This window comes from Venustampulla echinocandica (assembly GCF_003357145.1).
Source record: "Venustampulla echinocandica strain BP 5553 chromosome Unknown scaffold_2, whole genome shotgun sequence".
Taxonomy (NCBI): domain Eukaryota; kingdom Fungi; phylum Ascomycota; class Leotiomycetes; order Helotiales; family Pleuroascaceae; genus Venustampulla; species Venustampulla echinocandica.
In genome coordinates this window covers 310,364-322,468 of record NW_022474207.1, presented here as the reverse complement: position 1 = coordinate 322,468, position 12,105 = coordinate 310,364, and the positions used below count along the sequence as shown (strand labels likewise).

General features: G+C 47.4%; 2 protein-coding genes across 2 annotated transcripts; both read right to left on the bottom strand.

Annotated features, from left to right (window-relative positions):
* Positions 1-627: 627 nt before the first annotated feature.
* Positions 628-888, bottom strand: BP5553_04463 (uncharacterized protein; the record flags this gene model as incomplete). The annotated part of the gene is made up of 1 exon (XM_032013086.1): positions 628-888. One exon carries the CDS (start codon positions 886-888, stop codon positions 628-630), a length of 261 nt encoding a protein of 86 aa, XP_031869686.1.
* Positions 889-930: 42 nt separating this feature from the next.
* Positions 931-10,802, bottom strand: BP5553_04462 (Uncharacterized protein; the record flags this gene model as incomplete). Its single annotated transcript, XM_032013085.1, has 6 exons — positions 931-1,389; positions 1,474-1,745; positions 1,910-2,404; positions 2,506-4,350; positions 4,398-10,363; positions 10,468-10,802. The coding sequence occupies 6 exons, from the start codon at positions 10,800-10,802 to the stop codon at positions 931-933; spliced, it is 9,372 nt and encodes a 3,123-aa protein (XP_031869685.1).
* Positions 10,803-12,105: the final 1,303 nt, after the last annotated feature.

Below are 12,105 nucleotides of genomic sequence, written 5' to 3'. Positions count from 1 at the left end.
TGGATACTTGCATGGCTATCATTAATATGGCTTAGAATCCTTAACACGGGAAAACGACCTGCTAAACCCATAGTGCTACACAAGGTTCGGTGCAAACGAGAATGCCTTTTCTGGCATACCGAATGATCAAATCTGATTTGCGTTTTCCTCGGCGAATGTCGCAGTCAGTGATTAACATCGTATCTTGACACTGTGCATGTGCTTCGTAGCACTTAAAATCAAAGTTTATTATATTATAACTTTCTACCTATTTTGTCGTGTTGCACGGCCGGGTATGGTTTTCTTGGCTCAGTATCACAGAGAAGGATCATGAGGTGTCTCCGGGGCGTAATTCTGGATATTTTCATCGCTTCGCCATACCTTCCTCCGCCTCCTCTGTAAGCTATCTTCTTTAAGGCTCTAAATTTCCTAAGGGCCACTTTTTTCATCTCAGCCAATGGAGAATTTCGCCAATACAAGCTTCCGAGAGCGTATTGGTGGCCTTGACTTTTTGCTATGCATCGTAATTGACCGAGAGTTTATTTAATAGCCTATCTAGAAATAATTGTGTAACATCCGACTACACCTACAAAATCGCCTGAATTATCGGCTAGCCCGAGACATCTGCATACAGCACAAGCAAAACCTTCAGTAATCGCTCTCAGTATCATTATCACTTTCATCATCCTTCAACTGGGCATCGTCGAAAGCATCCTTCTCATCAATACCAACCTCACCACCGTAAGTATCGTCGCAGAAATCTTGCTCAATATCATCCTCGTCCTCGTTATTCCCTGCAGACGCCGATCTTCCAACATGCACAGGTCTCTGTCTCTCGCTATCGGTTTCCGGTCGCGTGAAGAAGGGGTGAGACTCGAGGAGTGGCTTGCCTTGGCATACGAACCCCATAGGAGTATGTGCGAAATCTTGGCCTTTACGGCGAGTTGATAACTACTCTTGAAGAAAGCTAAGGGGCTTGCGGGTGAAGGCTGGAAGTTCATACTTCTTCGCAGATAGCTCCGGCTCTTTGTTAGTGTCGTCTACAACATCGACTTCGGGACCAGAGTCTTCAGTTTCCTCCTCAAGTTTCGAGCCATTATGCTTTATCCCAAGATACTGAAGCAAGTAGGTGTACTCTGAGTAGGGGAAGTAGAGACGTGCCGCAAATATGCCGAGCTCAATGCGAAACCACATCGGCGCCTCCCAGTCTTTGGGCAACGATGGTACTGAATAGTATCTGAAATCATTGAAATGCAGCATCTTTCTTGTAACGGGGGCCGCGTATGCGAGGAGATGAGTTGGCGAGCTTTCTGCTCCATGCATCAGGCGCAGTAGCTGCTCAGCCTCTTCCGGGATGACAATGACGGCAACATCGGTTAGCACGCTGAAGATGGCCCAGTTCACCGGGCGCTACGTAGAAATGTTAGTCTGGGCTGGAAGGACGTAGAACTCGGCTCTCGATATCCTTTTGAAAGGCCCTAAGCTCGAACGTACCTGGAATTGGTCAAGAGGGCGATCCAACGGTGAGTTGACTGTCTTGGTAAATTGATATGAAACATGCAGCCTGCATGAGACTGCATTACTGTTGATACCGTATTTACGGCCTAGGGCTGTCCCATTTCCAAGAGCAACAAATGCCTCCACAAATGTTGTAGCACCTGCAGCAAGTCGACCAGTTTTTGCAAAGGCAATGATGTCCTTGTGAAGCCCTGGGAAATTGTGCGATTGGTAATGGACAGGCTTTTGCACCTCCCTAATGGCTTCCACTATGAAGAGTGTCAGCTATAGCTCTATCCTAAAGACATAGCGTGAGGTTGCAATATCGCGAATAGCCCAAACTCCATTTGAGGGTTAGAACAAAAGGTAGTTCCGTTTACGATGTGCTGCAGCACTATGTTGGAAAGGAACCGATCATCTCTACAGCACATACCTTCATGTGAAATTTCCCTTTCCTGTTCAACTTCCTGTAGTACTGAACCGTGGACGGCATTTCCTGAGTCCTGGAAACCCTTCCGTCGCTTATCTAGCTCTTTCTTAAATGTCGCTATAGACGGCGAAAGCTTTCCGGAAGTCGTAAAAGTCTTGGCCTTTATATTAAACCCGTACAATTGCTCCAGTGTTTGCTGTTCGATACATCGTAGAGAGGCAAGGTAAATTTTGCGGTGGTCTGAGTCTGCCAGAAAGTCTTGGTTGTCCAAAGCGGCTTGGGCACGGCGGCAGAAGTCAATGCCTTGGGAAAAGTATAGAGGTTGTAGTAGCTCGATCTCGCTGCATGTCTGCTCCAGAAGCCAGCATATCACGTCATAAGAATCGATGACGGCTCCTGACTTATATTTGCGAAGATCCATGATGCTTTGATGGACCTCAGGTGGCGCAAAGAATACCACAGATTGTGATGTACTAAGCTGTCGCAATCTCATTGCAGCTACACATGTCAGATACTGCAAAGGACTAGACATGGTACTAAGGAAGCAACGAAGGAAAGAAGGAAATAGGAATGTTGTTGAAAAGCGACATTTTACGAACCTTGAACAGTATGGTCCTTGGGTTGCCCAAGCCCAAGAGTCAATGCTCCCTTCGCATTCGGTGGAAATTTTAAATCTGTTCCTCTTGTATGAGCCTCATCCAAGTATACGAGGCATTCTCCCAGATCGTCGGCAAACGGGGAAGCTAAAAGAGGGATTTGATAGCCTTTCCTATACAGTACCATTGGTCGGTTCTTTTCGTCGAAGTAGACAGCTGCTGGAGGCTCGGTGAATATCTGAAGCCACACCTTCGCCAGCGCGTAGTTGGTCATCTCTAGAATCTGCGCGCCAGCATCGATTAATACTCGAATCCCAAAGCCTGTAATCTTTTTAAGCAGCTCAATCTCGGACAGGTGCTTCCCACGGAAGTCTGCTGCAAGGACATATCTTCGATTTCGGGGTTGTAGTAGATACGTTAGGACTTCTGCGTTGGTATGAGCAAGTCCCGGGAGGTCGCGCTGATTGATGGTCAAAGGAAGCATCCTCTTCCAATCATTGGTCCCACTAAATCCTGTAGTCAATGGCTTGTATGGTTCTGTGACTTCATTAACGTCATTTGAGTGATGGCAAAGTAACATGAGCGGGATATCCCAGCCCGAAGCTTGCAGCTTCATCTGAAATTGTTTGGCATGCCTTGGGAAAACAAAACAGTTCAGGAAATAATCAATAGCCGCGACGTTATAATGAACATGCTGCCAGATCTCTCTAAGCTGAGCTTCGTCATCTATATTGATTGCATTCCATTCTCGCAACGAATCGGGGAGATTAGAGCCTTGTGAGAATCGGTCGTATGTTTGAGAAGGATCATCCGATTTTAGAACATGATCGAGTGTTTGGCGAAGTTGTGGGACGCTGAGGCCATCGTAATAAAATGCTAAACATGTGAACAGGATAGCAACATCGGGGTGTCCCCACTCGGCTTGCTCACTGGGGCACCCCTTGGCTGTATATGGGACGGCAATTGGGTCTCTGCCAGGATGAAGTCCATATTGAACATTCCAACGCTTTTTCAACGTCATTAGTAGTATTCGGTGCACAAACAGTCCTCGGAGAAGATGAAGAGTTTGTTTGACGGAAGGATTGTCAGGATATATTTTCTGAATTGACTTTGCAACGTGGGCAGAAACCTTGGCGTCCGAGATAAATTGCTTGATCACAAGGAGATCCGCATTTGTACCTTGCGATGGTAGAATCGATATCCGCTGATGGTAGATATCGTCGACCAACCTTGCGATCAGTTGATCTTCAACATCTTTGCGGAGGAAGAAGGCAACTGGGAATCCACCTTGAGGACGTCTGACCTCAATGCTTCGAGGGTAGTCTTTTTGTAGATTCCATAGGTGTCCACTAACCCGGTTTAACAGTGCCTCTGCGATTTCCCATCTGTGAGGATGGCCATCAACCGTTGTTTGTGAGCCAGAGGGATAGATCAACTGTGTTCTAATTGCAAGAATAGAATCACATTCATCAAGCACATCCCGCGCCTTACCGGTTAACCAATCTTGCACTTTGATCATTGTTTTGGCTTCATTAATGCGGCCATCTGACAGCCTCTGTAGTCCTGACAGCTTGAAAGACAATAAGTGTTCGGGAAGCGCTAGCATCACTCCGTGGGCATCTCTTATATCTTTGTGTATCCTGTGGAACGCCTGGATGGCTGTATAATGTGTTGGAGTTTTGCGCGAAAAGGGGACGTGTCGGATCTCGCGCCCAACCAACCCACCTAGGCGGGCTTGGAGCAGTTGGGCCGTTTGCAACAGCAAAGATTTGGGAATAACTACTCGAAGCAAGCTCTTACCATTTGCTAGGCTGACTGCCGACATTGGTATGATGCAAGAGGTTTTGCCTGAATATGTTAGTAGAGCTCGAAACATACCAAGACGGTCAAATTACCTTGTCCCATGTTCATCTGCAACACTGAGTTCGATCCCGAGTATGGCGAGGTTGTAGCAAGAGTAACATCGACTTGAACAGGTCGGATAAGCATGTTCGCGTCGATTTCGAGAAGTAGCCAATCCGGTTGGTCTTGTGGATTCCAGTTAGTGTGACCTAGGTTGCGTTGCTCTTCTATCATTCTTTGATATTGAGATTTCTGTTGTGCGTCTTCTATTCTAATCAAACGTTGTAACGAGGTGATGCATAATGCATAAGCCGTGATAAGTTCCTTCATACCATCACCGAAGACACATCGTGAAATCGAGCGCAAGTTCTCAAGGACTGTAACTGGGGTTATAATAGGCCACAACCCACCTTGCTGAAGCCAGATCACGCGAGAGTCATCCCTTTCAAATGTCTCCTGGAGCCAATTGAGCCTCTCTTTAGTGTGATTTCTAGCCTTTAAGATTGCCTCTGATAAGTTTGTTAGATCGGTTACTTCCCCTTCATCGACTACCAGGTTCTTGAGGCCCCGAAGTGCATCCAAACTCTGCTTTAAATCATTTCCATACTGTTGTCGGACTGCTGACTTAGACCTTGTGACTTGGTCGATAATCTTGTTGAGCTCGTCAATCTCCCACGCGACTTGGGGGACCTTATGCCCCGGCGAGATGGGAGATGTTAATATGTTATTGGTCTTCTGGCGCTGGGAATTGGGCACATGTGTGGGGGAATGATTTACAACCACGGTGTCTAGCGCAAACATTGCGGAGGTATGGGGTCTTAGCACCGTCTTGCGAAGAAGAGTCTTTTTTAAAGTTGGGAACTCTCCCCCACGGATGCGAGTCGGAAGTACCTCTTGCTCTCTAACCTCGATGTTAGATGACAGGACTGTAGCTGTAGCGCGATGCTGATCCAAGACTAACTGTACTTGAGCAATATATTTCGAAAGTTCTAAGTTCTGGGACAAACGTTGCCATTCTGGACGAATGATATCCATGGCATCAGCAATGTTAATTAAAACAGGCCTCGAAAATCCTTCAATAGTAAGCTCCGAACACGGCCATTGCTCCAGAAGAAAATTTGCTAGAGCAGTAGCGTCGTTCTTTTGCTGTTGTTGATGTGCCAGCTCAGCACATTCGAGCTTTTTTCGTAGTTTGAAACCAAGAACAAACTCGAAAGTGGATCTTTCGTCGCCGCCATAAGGGGTGAGGCACGGGCTCATTAGTTGGACTAAGTAATCCACGCCTGGTACATGGTCGGGGCGAAAGTTATTATAACCTGGCCAACTTGGAGGCTGTAGATGCTTCAAATCCATAAGCAAGGCAAAAGATATCAAGGTCCTTACAACTGCCATGTCGGCTTCCTGTCGGAATGATATAATACCGAAAAGGAACATAAGCCGATATCCGTCCTCGAAGGTACAGCTTCGGCAAAGATTAGCAATAGATCCCCATTCAGCGTCAAACTGCACGTTAAGAAGATCGGACAAAAGGACTTTGTCGAAGCTGGAGGAACATCCGCCAATATTGACCCAACCCTGGAGAATTCCTGCCAAGTCCTGTGTTGTACAGATCTTTGAAGGCCAGTCACGAATCAGCGCCGTGGACTCAATAACATTCAACCGTCCTGGGCTATTAATCCATCGATCTCGGGAAAAATATTCTAGATCTGGGAACGCTTGCTGTCCGCCAGATTCATCATTCGGACGTTCATAGGCCTCACGTCTCAATTGGCTCCGTGAAGTCAAGTGAATCTCGCCCCCATGTTCCAGGGAAAGGATCTCATCCTTTTGTGAGGCGAACATGGATAGCTGCTCCGACTTCGCAAGGATATCTTGGACAACAGCCCTAAGACTGTCATGTTGTATAGACGCCGTAAGCTGGGGGTCCCAGAGCGTCTTCTGCATTACTTTGAGATCTTTTGGGTAGTACTCCCTTCGCGGGGTAAGTTTCGAGAGTGTATGGAGACTTCGTTGTGGACCGACGGTAAGGGGTGTCCACGGTTGGCAATACCCTGACTTCAGACAGGGTATCGCCTCTTCAGTTCCAGTGCGGCCCGTGAGTGAGTCCGGTAAGACAAAAGATGTATATGCGTGAAATTGGGCCTTCAAATATAGGAGTCGCGGCTCAGCCGGACAGTCGAGACGCTTCAACACGGGGTTAACTGTATATCTGCCATAACTACCGTCATTTTGAACATCAATTATGACGTGTGGCCCATAACGCTTATATCGTATATCCCCTATTGGCACAATGATGCTTATTTGGCGGCCAGGGGTTGAATGGATAAACCGTTGGGTACGGGGATCACGGCGCCGAATCACATCTTTCATTACGATCTTTGAACTCAGGCCATACCAAGTGCCAGCGTCTTGGTCAATGACTATTTCCGCCTGTAGTTGCGGAGATTCGAGTAGGTTCCTTCCGTTGACAACGAAGGTGAGCTCTAGGCGCCGCAACTCCACGGATAAAGGTACTTTGTGTGGCTGGAATACAGTTAGATGGTGGCGATATTCGAACCTGTCAAAGATCCGGGCAATTCTAGAGAAAAGTGGGCTCTGCGGATCGACGAGCGTGACATTGCGGCGGGTTGCAGAGCGAGTGTAGAAATTCAAGGTCCAGTTACTAGGTTTTGATTTCCATATATCTGGCTGTTGTCTGACTTCAATGATACCTGTCTCAAGGTCAAGCCAATGAACACAGTTCATGAGCAGGGACGCAGGCAGATCAAAATTTCGTAGGTTACCAAACTTGTCCTGGGGAATTAGCTCTAGAACAGTGTTCTGTACTAAAGCCCTAACCACTAGCATCCGGTTGCGGAATCCAAGATGAATCTGATGTCCATGAACGAGAATCGCCAACATGTAGGTCATTCCAGGGAGAGAAGATGGGTACGTTAGCAAGCTCTGATTCCCAAAGAGCTGCTGGAGAACAGCCGATGTTCTATGCTCGGCAGGCAATTTACCAACAGGTTTGCCCATAACCAGCAAATGCCCTTCCAGTAGATGAAAATGAATCGTCTGTTCTAGGGCCTTGGATGTGGCATCAATGGTTACTTTCACCCAGCCTTGATTTTTCCCTTCCAGGAACTCAAACCTAGAGAAAGATCTCGTTGAAGCAAGTTCAGTATCAGGCCAGACTGACTCGAGGGACAAAACCAAGCTGCTTGGGCTGGCTTCTAGGGACCGACGAAGGATGTCCCCCATTCGGTGTACCATTTTCAAATCACGGATGAGGGCATTTCTGAGAAGCAAGGGCAATGTAGCCGGATCGCTAACTAAATTATCCTGCAATGTGATCGAACACTCAATGAAACAGCGAAGAGCCGGCGGTTCTAAAAGTTGACCGCGTTCCACGTATATTGCAAAGGTTCGTTTGCAGAGCAGGGCTGACCAGCAGGCGTAGCGAGAGCATCTTTGAGAGATATCAGCATCTGTGGCTATCTGAACCTCCGACCTCAACGCTTTGAGCCAGTTGAATGTGGTAATTCGGGCCTTTTCTAACAACTTAACCGACTCTGCAGTGAAAGAGTCTGCAAGGAGTGTGAGTCTCAGGATAAAAGATATTATCGTCTCCATGCAATTCACCTCGCGATAATTAGGCGATATATTATCGAGGCGCTGGTCAAGCTGCTCCACGAATCTCTTGCAGAATGCTTCGTCCCTAAAAGCAACATGCACTGCACCAAGCGGATCAATTTTATGAGATGGTCCAACCTGCAGTGCGAGTAGGCCCATCAACAAGGTTGTCGATTCTGCGCTAAAATTAAGATTCGTCGAACCAAGCTCTACTAATATCTGGGGCCACCTTCGAGTTCTGCCAGAAACTAAAGACTGGAATGCCATAAATTCGTGTACATTCAGCCCTGAAGGGCACTTTGTCTGACTTGCGACGACTTGGTATGACGAAAGCCCAGATCCATCGGCAGAGAATTCAGGTGAGAGTAGCAGTGAAGCATAAGGTGAGGTTGGAGGTAATGTAATCCCGCAATGGTGTGCAAATGAAGTCTTTTTGGATTGCCTCCCAGGCCATATATTCAACGTTGTATCATAATATTTGAATTGCTTCAGTCCATTTGGGAGACAGACGTCGGTTAGATCAACAGGAAATCGTCGACGTGCATAGTGAGTTTTAAGGAACGACTTTTTCTCCGACACGAGCGAGAATTGGGAGGTCATTGACTGAGAGTAAGCCCTGAGCTCGGAATAATCCTTAAGCATCTCTTTAGGCTGGTCACCTTCAACTAGAGTTGCGAGAGCGAGAGTACTTATGATCCGCCATGTTATATCCCGGTAGGCGGCAAGCTCTTTAGGGCAGCCGAGTTCGAAAACGACTGCCTTCGCATGGACTGGGTTCGTTGGTAAAGGGTGCTCGTGGGCTTGGATCCTGAATCTTTCTCTCTCCCGTTCGTGAAAACACTTCTTACACTGTCGACTAGCGTGGACCTTGATATTTAAATGGTCCGTAACATAGAGGCATGCTGTTCCCGCGATTTGCCTCACTAATTCTTCATATTTCACGCATTTATCTTCCCATTCTCGCTCTTTCATTGCTCTAGCTTGCTCAGCCGCTGTTTCTATCTGTTGGCGAAGTTGGCCTAGTCTGAGTGAGTCAGTTGATTCGTCGTAGTACCGCTCCGCAAAGCACCCTTTCTCCGGGTCACCGAATAATGTCTTATGAGGATCCTTGCACGTCGCATTTCTCTCTTGAATATATGCTCGTATCTCCTGCAGACGGGACATATCTTGGAGTCGAGATAGCTGCAAGACATCCATTATTATTGATTGGAAACCAAGGTGATAATCTCTCAGTAACGGAAAGAGCTTAATAACAACTCGATCTAGTGATGCCCAGAGCTCCATTACACGTAAAATCATGACACTCTTTTGCTCGGGATTGAAATCATAAGCACCCGCTGCAGCGGCAAGATACTTTTTTATCAGCCGTGCGATACTGAGGCATCTATTTTCGCCGTGACTGCCATGTTCTGGCTCCGACTGGAGATCCCGCTCAATTTTGTTTTCTATTTCCGATAGTACGAAGTATCGATTGGCAAAGGCAGTACCCGGTTTGGTAATCGTAGTAGATACGTCGTAATGCTGTGCAAGGGTGTATGTAATCGAAGACTGAAATCCGGCTTGTCGGTGAAGGGAAACCGTGAGAACATTTCTGAGGTAACTGGCACTGTTTGGAAGTGTGAGATGCAAATGACGTTCGTCGGCGCGACGCGGGAGTGGAAGAACCGGCCGTTGAATAGATCTCCTGAATGTGGCCCAGTCATCTTCAAGTCGTTTCGTAGCTGTAGCTGTTGACTGGAGAAAAACTTCTCGAAACACCCCGAGCATGTAAACATAGTGCTCTCGAAGCTGAACATCAGCCCCCTGTTTCTCAACCTCTAATTTCACAATGCGCCGGCATAGTTTGGCTCTGATATGGACCACAAGCTCAGGGCTCAAGTGGTTTAGTGATTCAACGAGAATATGGGCAAGGACTAAGCATATGGCGAACTTGTACACTATTCTTCCGCGGCCGCCACCTAGGAGTGTAGTCAAGTGTCGCTGAGCTGCAACCCTAAGTACCAGCCAAAAGGGTGCACGGCGCCAAGGATTCTCAGCTCCATCCCAAGACACGTCGTCTCTAACGCGTTTTCGAAGAAGTGATGGATATACCCGGGTGCCGTTGACTTGAAGCAAAGTCATAAGCATTTGGGTGATGAGGGACGGGTTGACCGAGTCACGAGTCTCGTAAGTAAATGATCCTGCCTTGTTGGTACATGCTGCAAATCGCTTGATCGACTCTATGCTGGCCTTTTCAAGAAATTTGGCAAGTTCGGTTTGGAAGGAGGGCTTTTCGAACTCTGAGATTGGAAGCGCAACCGCACACCCAGGGAAGTCCCATTGTAGCGCACTTTTAGATGCAAGGACATCCTCAGATCTGGCGGAAGCTTCAAACGCCTCAAATAGAACAGTTTCGTTGCGCTCTCTATTAAGGACATTATCAGGCATTGTAATTTAATACTATAGTGGAGTAGGGAAGCGGAACACGACTATTGGGAGGGAGAGGCTAGTGAATGCTCGGGTACTTACGGATGATCTCGTCGAATGACTAAAGCTGCATTCTGCTCAACAATATGAAGGACCAGGAATTCGCTCTTGGGTAATTCTCTGAGGGCGGTCAAGAGAGACGACAAGAGAAGCCTTCCAGAGGCGTTGATCACCCTGCTTGTCTGGAGTGATTGACGGAGGGAATCCACCAGCAGACCAGCAGACTGTAATTCTTTTGTAGCATCTAGCAGCAGCGAAGTAAGGTCCTGTTCAATCTTGTAGAGCCTGCTGTCCTGTTGACCTGGAAGGCGGGCCGGGAGAGTGAGATGGTTGACGAGCGGCTCTAATATGGCCGGGGAGATTCTGGACGTAGACATTGGGTTGGAAGATATAACTCGGACAATTAGGCAGATGTAACTATAGAGTACTGGTATAGGTGATGAGCGAGCATGCGTTGAAGTTCCGGTGTTGAAGTCAACGAGCTCGTGTCAACAAACGACCTCACCACGAGTAATCCCCAGGATAAAGGTTCGAGAAGCTGAGGCTCAATAACACCGAGTATTGACGCGTTTAAATTAGTCCAACTATCTGTTGCAGGTTAATATCAGACAGAATCAAAGACGTGTTGTGGAGGGTTGAATGTACGTGTTAACGTTGGAGGAACAAAATTGCCCAACGCAGAGGCGTCCAACGAAGCAACGGCGTCGAAAGCGAATCAGCTAACAACGCGCTGACAGCTCGAATTTTTCAAACTTTACTCTCGGGATCATACAAGCGGCGAAGCCAACACACTCACAAGCTATAGAGGTTAGTTGCAGTGAATTCAGACGAGGGCTTATACGCCATCAAGGTGCATCGTCGTACCTCTGCACTGCGCAATCTGGTAAATCGATAGATACAAGTAGAAAATACCTACTCTCGCCTAGATATCCCCCAATACTAGTCAACAAGGCGCTTCTGTTAAACCGTATTGCAAATGGACCTGAGAAACGAAAAAGGACATTGCTCCTCAATTTTAACTGGGTCAGGATCCGCTCCCGCTCCAAAAGGTGAACAACGTTGCTCTATCGGTAGGCCGCATTGCAAACGGGAGAGTGGTACAACGACTAGTCGGCAACTTATCATTCTCAGAATGCCATCTTAAATGAAACGCGCCTTGGCTTGGATCTGACTACCTGACTTGCTACGTAAGGTCCCTAGCCACTGTTGTATACTTATTATTTTGAACATGTTTAACCTTTATGATCGGCTTTCGCAACCTCAAACTTAGAAACCAAGTGCTGATCCCAGTATCTGCCGACCATAGAACGTCTAGACCCACAACAATCCTCGATGGCCATCTAGCTACTGATAGAACGGTCTATTCTGTTCCTAAGTTCGCTTTAGACGCTTCAAGCCCCAACGGGGGAAGCGCGGGTTGTAGCCCTACACCACGGGGATGTGGCTATTACTGCCTGAAAAAGTGGCAGATTATCAAGAAGTGCTTGAATCATAGATTTCGGCAGGTGCTGCACCGCGGCAAGGCTGTTTTACCAGGTTTGTGCTACCTAAAGTTGGTTTTCTTGTCTCCTGGAAAGCATCCTCGGGACTGTACTAGCACTAGAATCCGCGGTTCGGAGAGTTCGAGTGTGAAGCTCCCGACTTTGTTCGTGGAGAATAATAGTAACGATTCAGTGTTAA